Source organism: Thermobia domestica, chromosome 2 (assembly GCF_964235325.1).
Source record: "Thermobia domestica chromosome 2, izTheDome1.hap1.1, whole genome shotgun sequence".
Classification (NCBI taxonomy): Eukaryota; Metazoa; Arthropoda; class Insecta; order Zygentoma; family Lepismatidae; genus Thermobia; species Thermobia domestica.
The window spans coordinates 47298702-47313152 of record NC_137455.1 but is presented as its reverse complement, the minus strand read 5'-3'; the positions used below and the strand labels follow the sequence as shown (position 1 = coordinate 47313152).

General features: G+C 35.1%; 2 protein-coding genes across 6 annotated transcripts in view; one reads left to right on the top strand and one right to left on the bottom strand.

The window, feature by feature from the left end:
* l(2)34Fd (nucleolar protein 10 lethal (2) 34Fd) overlaps positions 1-4242 on the bottom strand; it is a 38862-nt gene extending 34620 nt beyond the window's left edge. Inside the window, exon 1 of the mRNA XM_081740864.1 lies at positions 4041-4242. Within this exon, the coding sequence (XP_081596990.1) occupies positions 4041-4106 (66 nt within the window). The 5' untranslated portion in view covers positions 4107-4242. The remainder of the gene's footprint in view (positions 1-4040) is intronic.
* The window catches only part of GrlHz (Gustatory receptor-like Holozoa), a 30008-nt gene continuing 19752 nt past the window's right edge, over positions 4196-14451 (top strand). The window contains exons 1-3 of one of the 5 annotated variants that reach the window (XM_081740873.1): positions 4196-4293; positions 7875-8017; positions 10979-11226. In XM_081740873.1, the coding sequence (XP_081596999.1) occupies positions 7886-8017; positions 10979-11226 (380 nt within the window). In that variant the 5' untranslated portion in view covers positions 4196-4293; positions 7875-7885. Of the gene's footprint in view, positions 4434-4600; positions 4733-4757; positions 4860-7874; positions 8018-10978; positions 11227-14451 lie in introns of those variants that run through there. The other 4 variants (XM_081740878.1, XM_081740869.1, XM_081740874.1 and 1 more) reach the window with 4 other exon arrangements.

The window sequence follows — 14451 nt, the reverse complement described above, 5'->3', positions numbered from 1 at the left end:
ATCAGGAACCAGCATTTTTGCCAGCCCAGAGTATATATTACTTATATCCGCTGATCTCCACATAATTGCTCTGATGATGAGAACAATGACAGCTCTCTAATAGAGACACTGGATTTCAACTCAGTCCCCTGTGGAACCCGGTCATCAGTACCACAGCAAAGAAAACGACACACAAACATCCAGATAAACCTCAGCCAATCACAGCTCCAGTTTTCAGATTGAATCAGCCAATCAGGAACCAGCATTTTTGCCAGCCCAGAGTATATATTACTTATATCCGCTGATCTCCACATAATTGCTCTGATGATGAGAACGATGACAGCTCTCGAAACGTTGGCCTATCCACCAGTTTTCACCTGGCTGATTGCCCGAGAAGAACTTTATCAAAGGAAACGTGTCTGATGAAGGCAATGACATATTGCTGAAACTGTAACATTAATACTTTAAAATTAATTTGCTTTGCTCAAATTTTATTTTTTAATTAAGGTGTATTTTATGTTTACAAGTGCAGGGTTACTAATCTAAAACCTCCGAAGTGCTGCGGGCTGTATGATGGTTGAAATAAGTAAGTGCATATGAAAGATGACTATAGTAGATTTATTTTCCATCAGCAGACTCTTTCCGCATAGTGTGCAAGAGGTGTACATTATGTTTACAAGTACAGGACTACTATTCTAAAACCATTGCTATATGATGGTTAAAATAAGGGAGGGCATAGGAAAGACGACTGTAGTAAATATTATTTTCCACCAGTAGAGTATTTTCGCACAATGCACAAAAGTATATTTCACGTTTACAGGTGTAGTGTTACTAGTGTGAAACCATTACAAGTCCTATAAGAACTTCATTACTGCAAACCCACATTTAGGAACTTGTAAATGCAGCATAAAGCACTAACTACTAACTTAATCTATCATAGTAACCCAAATATTCTATTAACCTACCCTACCGTACTTTACTATACCCTAGCAGACATTCGACCACACTTTGCTCTACTAAACTACTCTACTCTATCGTGCTACCCTATTTTACCAAACGAAGATTTTTCAAATTCACAGAAGAAACATCTATTAAAAGAGGAATATATGACTAATCAAAATATACGGGGATCATATCTCTGACATCTTCAATAGTGTTGAAAACGTAATCCAAACTGTACGTTTCTAAGTACATAACAGTCCCCATAAGCACACAACATGAATTCAATTTCTGTCTAAATGGAATGTGTCGTCATGAATTCTAACGCTGAAAACCTCCTAAAGGTGTGGGTCACGTAAGGTATAGAAACGCAGCGTTTTCTTCCACTATCTTAGTTCACGCACACACCCACCACTGCTGACGCCCTTGCTCCCTACGTACGCAACTCCATCTGCTCCGCTTCTGTCCTGACTCGGTAGATGCAATTCGTGCTTTGTAGTGGTCATGTACGAAAAGTTGGCTGTCTGTTTTCTTTTTTATTTATTTATTTATTGGTATTTTTATTTTTATATTTTATTTTATTTTTGCCTTGTTGTTTCTATGGCATATGCTAATTCCGTGTACTTATATCCATAATGGTTAAGACCTCCAACAGTAAATTTATCTCCAGAAATGCAACTTCATCCATAACAAGTAGTTGATAAGGTACTAGATTGATAAGGTACTCTGTGACATTTCTTGATCAAAAAATCACATGTTACTATGAATTCATGTTTGTTTCCCTAAAAATAAAAGATAGTACACTACTCGACCAAAGCGCACATTGGTGCGTGTTTTTATATCCAAAACAGTTTTCATGTCATAAGTCTGCACGCATATTATCAATCTTTGCGCAATTACTTGAGCATAAGCTAGGAAAATAACAGGCCATAAAGTCTTAGAGAAACATTTAAAGTAAGAAAAAGGGAGCAAAGGTTTATTGGTTATTTATTTCGAACAATTATAAATTCGCGTGATTTTATGTTAGTGTATTCTTATTCTATACCGTCCTTTTTATATCTAAGTCGGACGCAATGTACAAGGCTATATTTGAATTTCCTCGTGGATGTCTATATCGTAGGGCGCGTCTTTGACGCTAGGGACCAAATTCGATTCTTGACAAGAGCTCATGCGATTCGCATTTCACGTTAAGCTGTAGGTCCACGTCTCATGTAATTTCAATTCTGAACGGAATGCTAAACTCAAACCAACTCCAGGGTACTGGTCACATCAAGTTTTGCAAATTATACAGTTAAAATTCGACACTCTGCATGGAAAGATATGTTTACATGTGTTGGGTTACTAATGTAAAATTATTATAAGTGCTATGTAATGGTTAAAATAAGTCAGTGCAAATGAAAGATTATAGTAAGCGGAATATTACTGCACATTATCCACAAGCTGCATTTTAGTTTACAAGTTTACTGTTTTTAGTGTGAAACCATTACAAGTGATCTACAAACCCCTATCACTGCCGAAACCCACGTGCTTTCAGTACCTACGTATACACCCAAGATCGGTACGCGCATCAGCTACGCCCTGCCCTGACTCTGTTAGATAGCATTCGTGCTTTTTAGTAGAAACCTAGTACAATTGTTTCTCGCACTATAGTTTTATCACACATGGCTGGATGTATTTATACGACAATCGAGAAACAACTGTAAGTTTTCAACAATTACTTCTAGTGAGCCTCTTGAATTTCATATATCCTGAGTCGGGTACTGTCATATCGGGGCCAGTGTCAATCTTTTGGAGAACAATTCGAAGAATTAGTGAAACAATTATAATTTTTAGTCTTAGTACCGCAGAGTAGGTCATCATTTGGGTTAAATTTACAATGCCCGCTCCAGCTGGTATACTCACTCACAAACGAGAAATAACACTCTATTAATTTTATGCAAGTGGATCAAAATTTCACTACCCTTAAGCTAACCCGTTCCTATCCCTATCTTAGTCTACTCTACCCTACCCTACCGTCTCTACTATACCCTTTTAAAGCGGCCCTCCTTATCGATGCGCAGCTGGAGCGTGTACTGTAAAGATTGTCCCAACATTTTAAGGCTTGCGTTGGCTTAGGGTAGATTAGTTTAGGTTACGTTCAATATCCTTGTACCTACTCTGTGACACTTAATCTTCATTTTTTACCAGGGCTGCGCGGTGGCTCAGTGGTAGGGCATTCATCTGCTTGGGGTCCCTGGTGCAATCCCAGCTCGCACCGGGACAAATACCGTGCTCGTGAGTATTCTCGCGATTCTTCCGTTTCCTCCCACTTTCTTCATTCCACCATTTTATTCATTTCTCATAATCACCGTCTCCTTTAGCCTAACCGGCACATGCGTTGGACGTAAAACTCAAAAATTTCATTTTTCAACAATTATTTCTAGTGTTGTGCCCGTGCAGTTTTACTATACAGATCCATAGTATAAGTAGTAATAGGAGTAGGAGTAGGGGTAAGAACGGGTTAGAAGCCCCCGCAGGGGTTCGTTGGGTTCTGTTCTCGACATAAAATGGGCAAATTAAAGACTTCCCAAATTTTTCCGTACATTTTACAATCTGTGGATCCATATAGTAAAACTGCACCGTTTAGCCTACTTAACCTGCATGCAAATCCAAAATAAGGTTATATTTAATAGATGAATTTGAATTAGATTGCATCATTCGGAACTCTATCTATTTCTTTAATAAACATGTATGCTGTTTCTTGGTCCTTGCACTATCTCGTAGAAATAATATATATATGGATGGCATTTAGTATCTCCCCCAACTCGTTTCATGGTTCCAAAACCGAGTACCTTGTTTCAGTCTAAATTGTGGTAAAGATAGAAGTACAAGGGCCCTGAGGGCTTTTAACTCCCTTCGCTAGCTGTCCCTAGCTCAGCTATATTTTGTAAAGTAACTCACTGTAAATTTTATATGTGCAAGATTGGGGAGATGCTAAATATCAGCCAAAATATATTTGTAACTAAATATGCTTAGTGTAATTAATAAGTCTAGTTTTTTCATAAAATTCAAAGTACGACCACACACGGTTGTACATCTTACACATAATATTTATTTGAAAATAATAATAATAACGTACTCACCTCAGGGAGAGATTTTCCTGCACTTAAATTGTATATTTTAACGTTATTTGCATCTGAAACCTGCATTGTGTATGTTTTTACTATACACTTTCTTTCACATTCTCCTTCGCATCATCTCATGCACACCGATTCTTTCCACCTTGCACTCACTCACTATTCGCGATGCTTAATTCAATTGTTTGGTACCTATTTTAACAAATGCAACTCTGATCGCACCACCTAGAAAAAAAGAACTAAAATCAAACAGCAACAGGTGATCAATGTTTGTTAAAGTGACTTTTTGTTGTAGGGGAGAAATTAGCTTATATAAATTCGACCAAAGGTTATAATAAAATACACATGACTGGATCTTTGAACTAGTGCAATATACAATTTAGTTTGATAGCAAAAACCGTAAGAAAAGTCATTCATATATGCACTTTTTATATAAAATTTACTTGTGCTTTATTAATTTAGAATTTTAATGAAATAATAAATAGGTCTTTATTAAGGGATAAACTCAATCGCTCCAAACCAATGTATTAATAAATGAACATTTTATTTTGAATTAACGTGGCAGCGCGGGTATATGAGGTATGGACCTGCAGTTTAAACTAGGATTCGAACCACATGAGCTCCCGCAAGAAATCTAACCTTGGATCATCTACGCCAAAGTGGCGTACACTAACCACTTAGCGACAAGGGAGCCCAGAGTAAGCGAACGAAATTGAACTTCTAAACTCTTCTAAACTAACGTACCCTATTTGTAGTCATTATTGTCATGTTGAAGAGCTGGCTGGAGTTAAAGGAAGTTATGCCTTTATGAATATTTATTATTTAGTGCACAATTCTTAAAGTTAAAAAAAAAAAATAATAATAAAATCTTAAATCTGATCATAAAATTAAGGGGTTTGGAGTGAAACATTGTGGCATGACAGTTGTTTTTCACAATTATTATATATCTCGATGAGAAGAACACAGCTGTGCAAAAATGTTTGCGATCCGACTTTCAGAACTTCAAATAATCGCTTCTCAAGTGTCAGTGAAATTACTGTATATATATATGTATGTATGTATGTATGTATAATATGGGAACGGTCTTACCCGTCCCCCCCAATGTTGAAGACAGATTTGCCGATGCTATCAGTCAGCACATTCCTACTTCAATTCAGAGATTTCAAGTTCCGAAAATCAAATCGACTTTTTTTTTTAAATTAGAATCTGTTCCTCTCATTGACATGTATATTAGCTGTTTTAAAAAAATGATGCTATAATACTTCTCAAATGAAAGTAGAAGTGAAAGTACTCAATAATTGCAAATATCTCAAATTCCGAAAGTCAGATCAGATTTTTTCTTGGAGGGGGAGGGATATCATTGTGTTCTCATCGATAAGCCATATTTTCATTTAAAAGCGTAGTATAACTAGTCTGAGATGATTACAAGTTTACAGGAACTCGTATATGCAAAAAACCCACTTTTTTTATATCATCTTACCAGGGTGTGAAAAAACCTGGGTATTTTTGAAAAACCCAACCCACCTGGGCGCATGTGGGTTTTTTCGGGTTTAATTGTGTTTTTTCGAAATATTTCAATGTCTATAGAGTAAAAGTGTAAAATGTGATTTATATTTCGAGATAGTCATCGTTGCCACTTGCAATAATTTTCTGTTCACTACTCTTTTGAAAATATGTCTACCAGTTTGAAATTTTACATTGGATCGCTGAGAAAATCTGTACAGCAAATTTAGGCGTATGTTTAGCAGAAGGGGCCCAGCTGTTTCCTCTAAAAGATGTTACAATTTTGGTAATTTCTGTTCACATTCGGTTAGTTTAGTGTATGTTATACTAGTGTAGGGGTCCCGCATAATTTTCCAAAAAATGATAGAATTTCGCTTATTTCTACTAATATTAGGTTAGCTTAGGTTAGGTTAGATTTGGTTACGTTATGTTACGTCTAAGTACTTGCATCATTCATTTCCCCTGTAAATTTTGTTTTTTATGTGCTTGCGGACCTCTTGTACTAAACAAACTCTCAAATTTAGAATGTCTCTTTCTTTTACTCTCAAAATTTCAACTTAAAGTCTGAAAATTGCACCATGTAGCGTGGATACCCTGTAGTTAAAAATAGCCGCCATTTTGAAATTTTATGTTGGATCCCCGCCAAAATATATACGGCTAATTTAGAGTTTCTCGTGCTTCTCTGAAAATTTAGATATAAAAGACCGAAAATTGCGCTTTGTATCCGCTATATTGAAAAATAAAAAAGACCGCCATTTTGAAATTTTACGTTGGTCTGCCTCGAAAACCTATACAGGAAATTTAGTGTGTCTTGTGCTTGTACCTTGAAAATTTAAACTTAAAAAACCGAAAGTTGTACCCTGTAATGTGTGTGTGGTACAGGCAGACAAACGAACATATATAGATCGAGTTAACGTCGCCAAATATGAATACCACATATATTAATTTAAAACAAAGATATAATTCATGTATTATAAAATAAATGTTTCAAAATGTCTTATATGACAAACATTTTCCAGTGTAAAATAAACGGTTTTATTGTTGAAGTTCAGTTCTGATACTTTCGCGTTCAATTACAGGTTTTTCCCTAGCACTAGCAACACGGTTCTTTCCCGAAAATGAATTTTAAACAATTAACAAAGAGATAATTCGTATTTTATAAAATAAGTGTTTCAAAATGTCTTAAATTAAATTAAATATCTTCCAGCTTAAAATAAATACGTAGTTTTATTTATTTCTGATGGTTTGTGCGTTCAATTGCGGAAATTTCCCGAGCACTTCTTTCATGACGGGTTTTCCCCTAAAATGCAGCTTTCTTTACTGTACATCGACACTTCCACTAGTACGGAAGTTTAAATTCAGCACTTAAAATAGTAGCGTTACAAAGTCTTCGGAACTCCGAGCGCTAAGCTTCTTAAATTTGACAAGAATTTTTATGCTATTGCTGGTGTTGATTCTACAGAATGCTTATTTGAAGAGTAGCAAAATAATGACTGAACTACTGTTGTTGGAAAACCAAATTTTACTGAAGAATACTCGTGCTACTATCAAATGCCGGTTTTTTTCGGGCTCGGCCCATTTGGGCAAATTTGTTTCTTACGTGTATATTCACCTTCGCTGACACGCTCACTTCCTTCGGACATACCGCTCGCTTCCATGCGGTCCCACCAGTTTGCCCTGCTTGATTCAGATAGCATTTGTGCATTTTAGTTGTCATCTAGTACAAGTTGTTTTCCCCTGTGGTTGTATAACATACGTTTGGATGCTGTAGTTGTACTCAAATCATTAAGGAAAGGTAATTTTTGTAACACGGCAAACACTCGTCACTCACATTTAAGGCTTTATGAGATGTTGATGGGTGAACAGGAAACGCCCTGCCAATTCATGAGTTAGGTATGACTCCATTCTCATTACTTTATTTACAATCCTCGTATTCTAAAATCTTTAAACAGTTATGATACCAGCTGGATGGCAAATTCGAAATGGAATAAGTGAAAGTGATATTTGCTGTATTCTCAAGGTTCCAGATATTATGATTGATATTTGTGTCCTAAATATAGGGATTATGTTAGATAAAATAGACCCATTTCTTTCTTCTATTCCCGGACAAAGTTATGGATGAAACATTGATGCTAGAAAAACTAAGTACAGCTAATAAAAAAAAGAAAGAAAGAAACCGTTAGAAATCATAATTTTACATATGATTTATGATTGATTTCAAAATTACAGCTACTAGTGATTGTATAAATGTATGGTCAGGTCTAGTAAGAAAAGTGATTTTACGGCTAATATTCTGTTTCTTTGGCTTAATAGTTCACTATAATTTTCCTTTGACAGGATCTCATATTATGCCAGAAGGGAGTGAAACGTTAATGACGAACGAACGTAATGAAACGCCCCAAAGTGAAACTGTATCTAGTAATAGTCCGTTATGTACTACAACTGTGCCCTCTGAAGAAACTCTTGGTAGTAGTATCGATGTAAGTATTTTACAATGTCAAAATGTTATGTCTACTAGAATGTGTTTGAATTAGAGCGTTGTTACAAACCTTTTTAGCCGAATTAAGAAAGTAGCAGCTTAGAGTTCTAATATACTGTTATTTTGCAACATAGTTCCTAAACAATTTGAATCGCTTTGTACATCGATGTTGAAATGCGTTTATGCGCTGAAAAAAAAAAAAAAAAAAAAAAAGGCTTTCTCCAAGCCATTCAGAATGTCATCTAGAATGACTCATGTTTTCATCATCGATGCCGCCTTCCAATTTCTTTATGAGGTTTGGAAACAGATGAAAGTCAGAAGTTGCCAAATCGGGCGAATAATGTGGGTGTGGGAACAAATTCGAAACTTCAATCGTGAATTGCTGCCATGGCGACGACTGACTCTGGTTGCATTATTCAGATGGAAAAGGACACCTTTTATCAGCTTTCCACGACGCTTCTTCCGCATATGATGACACAGCTTTCGAAGGAGGTATGCATAATGATCCCCAGTCACTGTTCACTCCTCTGGAAGATATTATATCCATCATCTTTCCTGCTGAGAACCCTAACTTGGCCTTCTTTAGATGTAAAGATGTGTTTCCACTTCATGGAACTCCATTTTGAGTCAGGATGCTAATGATAGATCAACGTTTTATCTGCTGTCACGATCAATTAAGAAAGGAATCTGGATTTGGCTGGAGAAGCTGAAGAGTATCTCTTGAAATAATGCGACTGGTTGGGGGGTTACTCATCTTGCTGGAACTCTCTTCGTTGGGTGATAATTATATTTTTTCAGCCAAGTAATTAAACTTACTTGTTTTATTTACTTCTCAGAAAGCAGTTTTATATCTCCGCCTTCGATGGAATTTTTCGTGACAGTATCTTGATAATTCTCCATCTAAATCTACCTTTATTCGTACGAAACGCATTTTGTACGTCAACCATGAATCCGTATTTAAACTAGGAATAGGCCAAACCGGTTTTATAAAAAACAGAAACCGGTTTCTAGAAAAACCGAAATTTCAAAGACCGACATTTCTGTTTTCTCCAAAACCGGTTCGGTTTTTCACCGAAACTGGTTTCAGTTTTCTCCGTTATAGTTGATTAATAAATATAAGTTATAGTTGAGTAATGAGTGAACAACGAAACAGTATTCTGGTCAGAAATAGAACCAGTTTTGTAAAAACTGAAACCGGTTTCTATGAAAAACAACCGGTTTTAAAGAAAACTGAAACCGGATTCAGTCGAAAAACCGAACCGGTTTTGGAGAAACTGATAAGCGGTTTCGATTTTTTTGCCTACCACTAATTTAAATGCCTGTAATCTTCTTTTCTTTTTCTTATCTTCTTCCCTTTTTTCCTGTACTAACAATAATGACGAAGGTAGTTTCCATTACATTACTATTTGTTATTTGACTTGAGACTTTGAGAAGCTATCTATAAGGAAAACTAGGATTCATTATGCACGAAATGCTCGTACTCGTTTTGCAGAAGCAACAAATCTACGACAAGAGGAGGAGGAAAAGGGAAAAAAGTGAAGACAAGAAAAGAAAGATCATTTTGAACGAGGTTGAAGTTAGGAAGACTAAAATAATGCAAGATATGCGTGATATTGATGAGAAAATTAAGCATTTGGAGAAGTAAAATTAATTACATAATACTATTGATTTTTTTCTATGTCGTTAATATAGAACAGTCAGTTATGTAGATACATCCACCCCTTCCGGCGAATGTCTCACTGTGACTTTTCCTTTCATATGTGACGGAACTTCCATCACATTACTAACATTACAGACTGTTGTTATATTATTCATTGTTCTAGTTGGTTAATGAAAAAAATATATTACTTATGTATGATTGTTATCATATTTTCTTAGTCTTGCTTTTCCATGAACATAGAAAGATTGTCTAGCTGTCAGGGAAATTTTTTTTAAAAAATGTGGGAAACCGGAAACGCCAGGGAATTCTTTCCCGTAAATTTTGTAGCCATCCTGTATTATTATTTGATTTTTTTTTTTTTTTTTTTTGAAAGAAAAAAATGTTTGCACTTTTTATAAGTATGTTATTACAGTAATTTCTACAGTTTTAACATGACATTACTCTTATTTCTTATTTCATTTGCGATTTTGTTGATGAAGCATTTGTAGAACGTAAAATATGACGAGAAGATCAGAATTTTCAAACTTCAAAGGAAGGTTGGTGATACGTAACATTGCGTACAGCGAGAAAAAAGAGCGCTGAATATTATAATTACTAGTGTTGTAGTCTTCCTTCTTCGTACAAGTTTTTGTCTCGATTATTCTTCACTCTTTGTCATACTGCCGCTGTTATTTGTGCAGTATAATTTGCTGCGATCCCTGCCCATTGTTTATAGTGTTTTCTAACTTCTCTATGGCATTCACCCCTACATGTCCTTCTGTCATAGCAATCAAACACAACAATCAACGTGGGCAAACACTTATTATTATTATTATTATTATTATTATTATTATTATTATTATTATTATTATTATTATTATTATTATTATTATTATTATTGATTTTCTTTCTATCAAAAGAAAGTTTATGATTTATCATTTATCATAATCACAACTTTATTACTGTCTGTGCATGCCTGTGGTTGTGTATGTCTGAGCAATATTTTATAATTTATTGTAATCTTAGTTGTGTTTCATATGATATATTTGTCGTTTGCTATTGGATGTAACCTTTATTTTTTATTCAATACTATTGTATGTATGATTGTTTTTGTGTTTATGTACCCAATTTGGACTTGTAAAGGGACTTTTAGTCTGTAATTTCCAATTATGCAATAAAAAAAAATATTATTATTATTTTAGGCATTGATGATGAGAGACCAGCTTCAAAACCGAGGTCTATATTTAGTTCCTTTTTTCTGTTTTGTTTTGTTCGTAGCTATTTGGTATTATATAAGGTTAAAATAGATCTGTTCCTTTTCAGATTGGCGAAATAACAGAAGAACCAGACAGAGAAACTAGTATCATTAGTACTGCTGCTCTCTTGCATTCTTGTAAAAGAAAAATCTTAGTCCCTTATCTTCGAGTGTTGGCTGTGATGGGCCTAAGACCTCTTACTCTATATATACCAGAGCCTGGATCTTGTTTGGGAATGCTGAACAGTGTTTATTTACTTTTTGTCGTAATGGTCATGATTTCAGGTTATTTGCTCCAATACATGTCGTGTTTTCGGTAAGAGTTTATTTTTATTTATATATTTTTAACCTTAATGTGGTCTCATGTTGTATTGATGCTACAACAGCACTCGCATTGCGGCATTTTTCGACCTGGCAATTCAAGTAATTATTGCAACTAAATATCACTGATGAGGCCAGTGCTATCTGTTGTGTTAACAGTTAACTAGAGAAAATCTGATGGTCTCACCAATCTAACCCAATGCATTGGGATAAGACTCGTGTTGTTCTTAAAAGGCGATGTAAATGCCGCCCATGTGATCGCCGAAGGTTAAGTGTGGCTGATTTTACTAAATGGCCTAATAAGATGCATGTCTGTGCCAATGGAAAGTAAAATTGTACTCACTTAAGCAATCAAGTAGTAAACTCATTAGAATACAAATTCGAAAAAAAAAATTAAAAGGGATAAAACAACACAAATTGGAAATATTTAGTAAAATGCAATATCGTGTTTTATTTTTTAAAACATGTTTTTGATGGTAAGAAGAGAAAGAGTAGTTTCTAACAAAGGAGTTTTTACATCAGTAGTTCTGAGAAACAACATTTTCTCTACAATGAAGGAAATGATCAAAATATGTAGTTCTACAAGCGACGTAATTTCTCAAAAACACGCACGAGAAAGATTACAGTTGACCATTTATTACCCATTTACTATTTGGGTGCTTAAGCGAGTACAATTTTAATTTCTATTAATATCAGAATTTAATGTGAGTAGAATGGTATTAAGCAAAATTTCAGACTAAAATCCCTTATCTTGAGCGTCCGCAGGATTTTTCGCAGGAGAGACAAAGTTTATAATCCTTCATTTTTAACTTTTTTTAAACGTCCTTCCGGTAAATAACGTTCTGCTCAGAATAGAGAAAGGAAACGAATGTGGAAAGGAGTCGCTTAGGGCCTGATTTTATTATACCATTCCCGTATTCACGGCATATTTTCAATAAAAAGACAAATGTTTTTATATTTTGGTGAGAACTTATTTATCATAACAAATATTTTTACAACAGAAATTCCAAATGTAAAGAAATTAATAAATTTAGAAAATATTGCTCATGTTCGGAAACTTAATTCAAAATTTATTGATTTACTTGAATTCCAGGGAGGGGTCACGGCTGTCCCTTGCGGACGCCCATGCTTTTAACACTCGATTATCCTCTTTTCTCTTTTGTTAAGTAAGGTAAAGGTACGATTCCATTCAAGGGGGCTGCGGTGGTTCAATGGTAGAGCGTTCATCTCTGGTACGTGGAGTTCCTGATTTGTTCCAGTTTGCATTAAGTAGGCTTCGTGCTTAACCTCTTATACTTAAAAAAAATCTATTTGAAATAGTCCACTTGCAGGCCGTGTGAAAGTAAGTCCCTCACACTAGTGCTGTTAAAATTTGAATAATGGATTCTTCGAATATTCATTAATGTATAATTTTCTAGTAATTATTATGATAACAAACAATTATTCGTATATTGAAAACAATTTTAACAAAAGAAACACTGACCAAAGCTTAAAACACACTTTATTTTAAATTATAATAACGGTTTCGGATATCTAACATATCTTTCTTCAGACAATATCGAAAATAAATGAAAATTCAGACATATATATAGTCATTGTTATGACAAAGTTTAAATTCTTTAACAGTCATATATATATATATATATATATATATATATATATATATATATATATATATATATATATATATATATATTCATTGTTATCAAAACATTTAAATTCTTTTAACAGACATATATGTAGTTATTGTTGTACTTTTTTTTTTCTCCTATTTGCTGAGGCCTTCAGCCAATCCCGTAAGTCTTCTTGTTCACTTTCCAACTATCACGTTCCGCCATTTTTGTTTCTTATAAGGGCCTTTTTTATTTTCTTCTTGTAAATGCTATCCAAACTTCCTTGCCATAATTCATTAATTAGTAAGCCTCCTGTCCAGTTCATCGGTTTATCTCTTCCTACCTTCTTTATCCGATCTGCTTCTTTCCACTTCCGTGTCTGAAGAAGGATATGTTAGATATCCGAAACGTTATTATAATTTAAAATAAAGTGTGTTTTAAGCTTTGGTCAGTGTTTCTTTTGTTAAAATAAACAATTCAAAGCCATGGATAGTCTTACTATTGAAAACAAATTCGGATATTCGAGTAACAGCAGAAAAATTATTCGAATATCTAACAGTACTACTGTATACTTTCATGAGTTCGGCACATAGAGGAACTGATGTAGCGGGGACTACGTACTCATTTGACAGAGGAAGCTCCTTCATGGCTAAGCGGTTAGCGTACGCGAATTTGGCGTGGGAAACTCGGATTTGATTCCCGGCAGGAGCTCATACAGTTCGAATACCACATTAAGCTGTAGGTCCACGTCTCGTATAGCCTGGCTGCTGAAAGATGCTCTAAGCTCAAAATTAAATCAACTCCTGAACCATAGTGGAAGAGGGTAGAGCAAGACAATAAATTCCACCCTTACCAGTTATCGAACCCGGGCTGTCTGGTTGGTAAGTGTCGTTTAATTTTAGGAAGATGGTCACTATAGTGAGTTTTATGTAAAAGTGTGGGAAGCATTAATTATGAAGTTGGACTTGGTCTTACAGTAATGGCATGGTTGCTGAGATAAACATGATTAGTTAAACACTTTAAAAACTGATATGTGAGTTTGTTATTAGGTAACACTACACTTCCTGAATACTATCTTAAGAGACTCTTCTCTGGCTAACACTCGATGTGCGTAACTACCTGCTCAGTTACTCCATTAAAAATTTCTCCGATATCCGTTGACGATTGCGTTATATTTTTTCTTGTTCTCCGCCCTATTCTATTTTGTAGAAGAATCCGTAAGTTTCTGAGCAGGACCATATACTTGTAAAGTAGCTTGTGAATCCTCTGTTTCATACTCCATTAACTCGATCCGCGATAACGTCATGGAACACAAACAGATAAATACCATGCATTATGATCATGAATTTTCTTCCTAGTATACAATTGTTATCCTTATGCGAACCTACCACTTCCGTGCTATATCAACTTGGTGGTGCCTTTGTGTGCCGAATTACATTTCTTCGTCATGTATGCCCATGTCGCCCGTCGGGAAGCTACATTATAACAACTACACTCCGATGTGCCCGACATCGTAGGCGGAAAGGCTAGACAGTGAATTGACTCCGTTTTTTTTTTTATTTAATAAAGTGTGAGTCAGGGCGCAAAATTTCAAAGTCAGACGCACT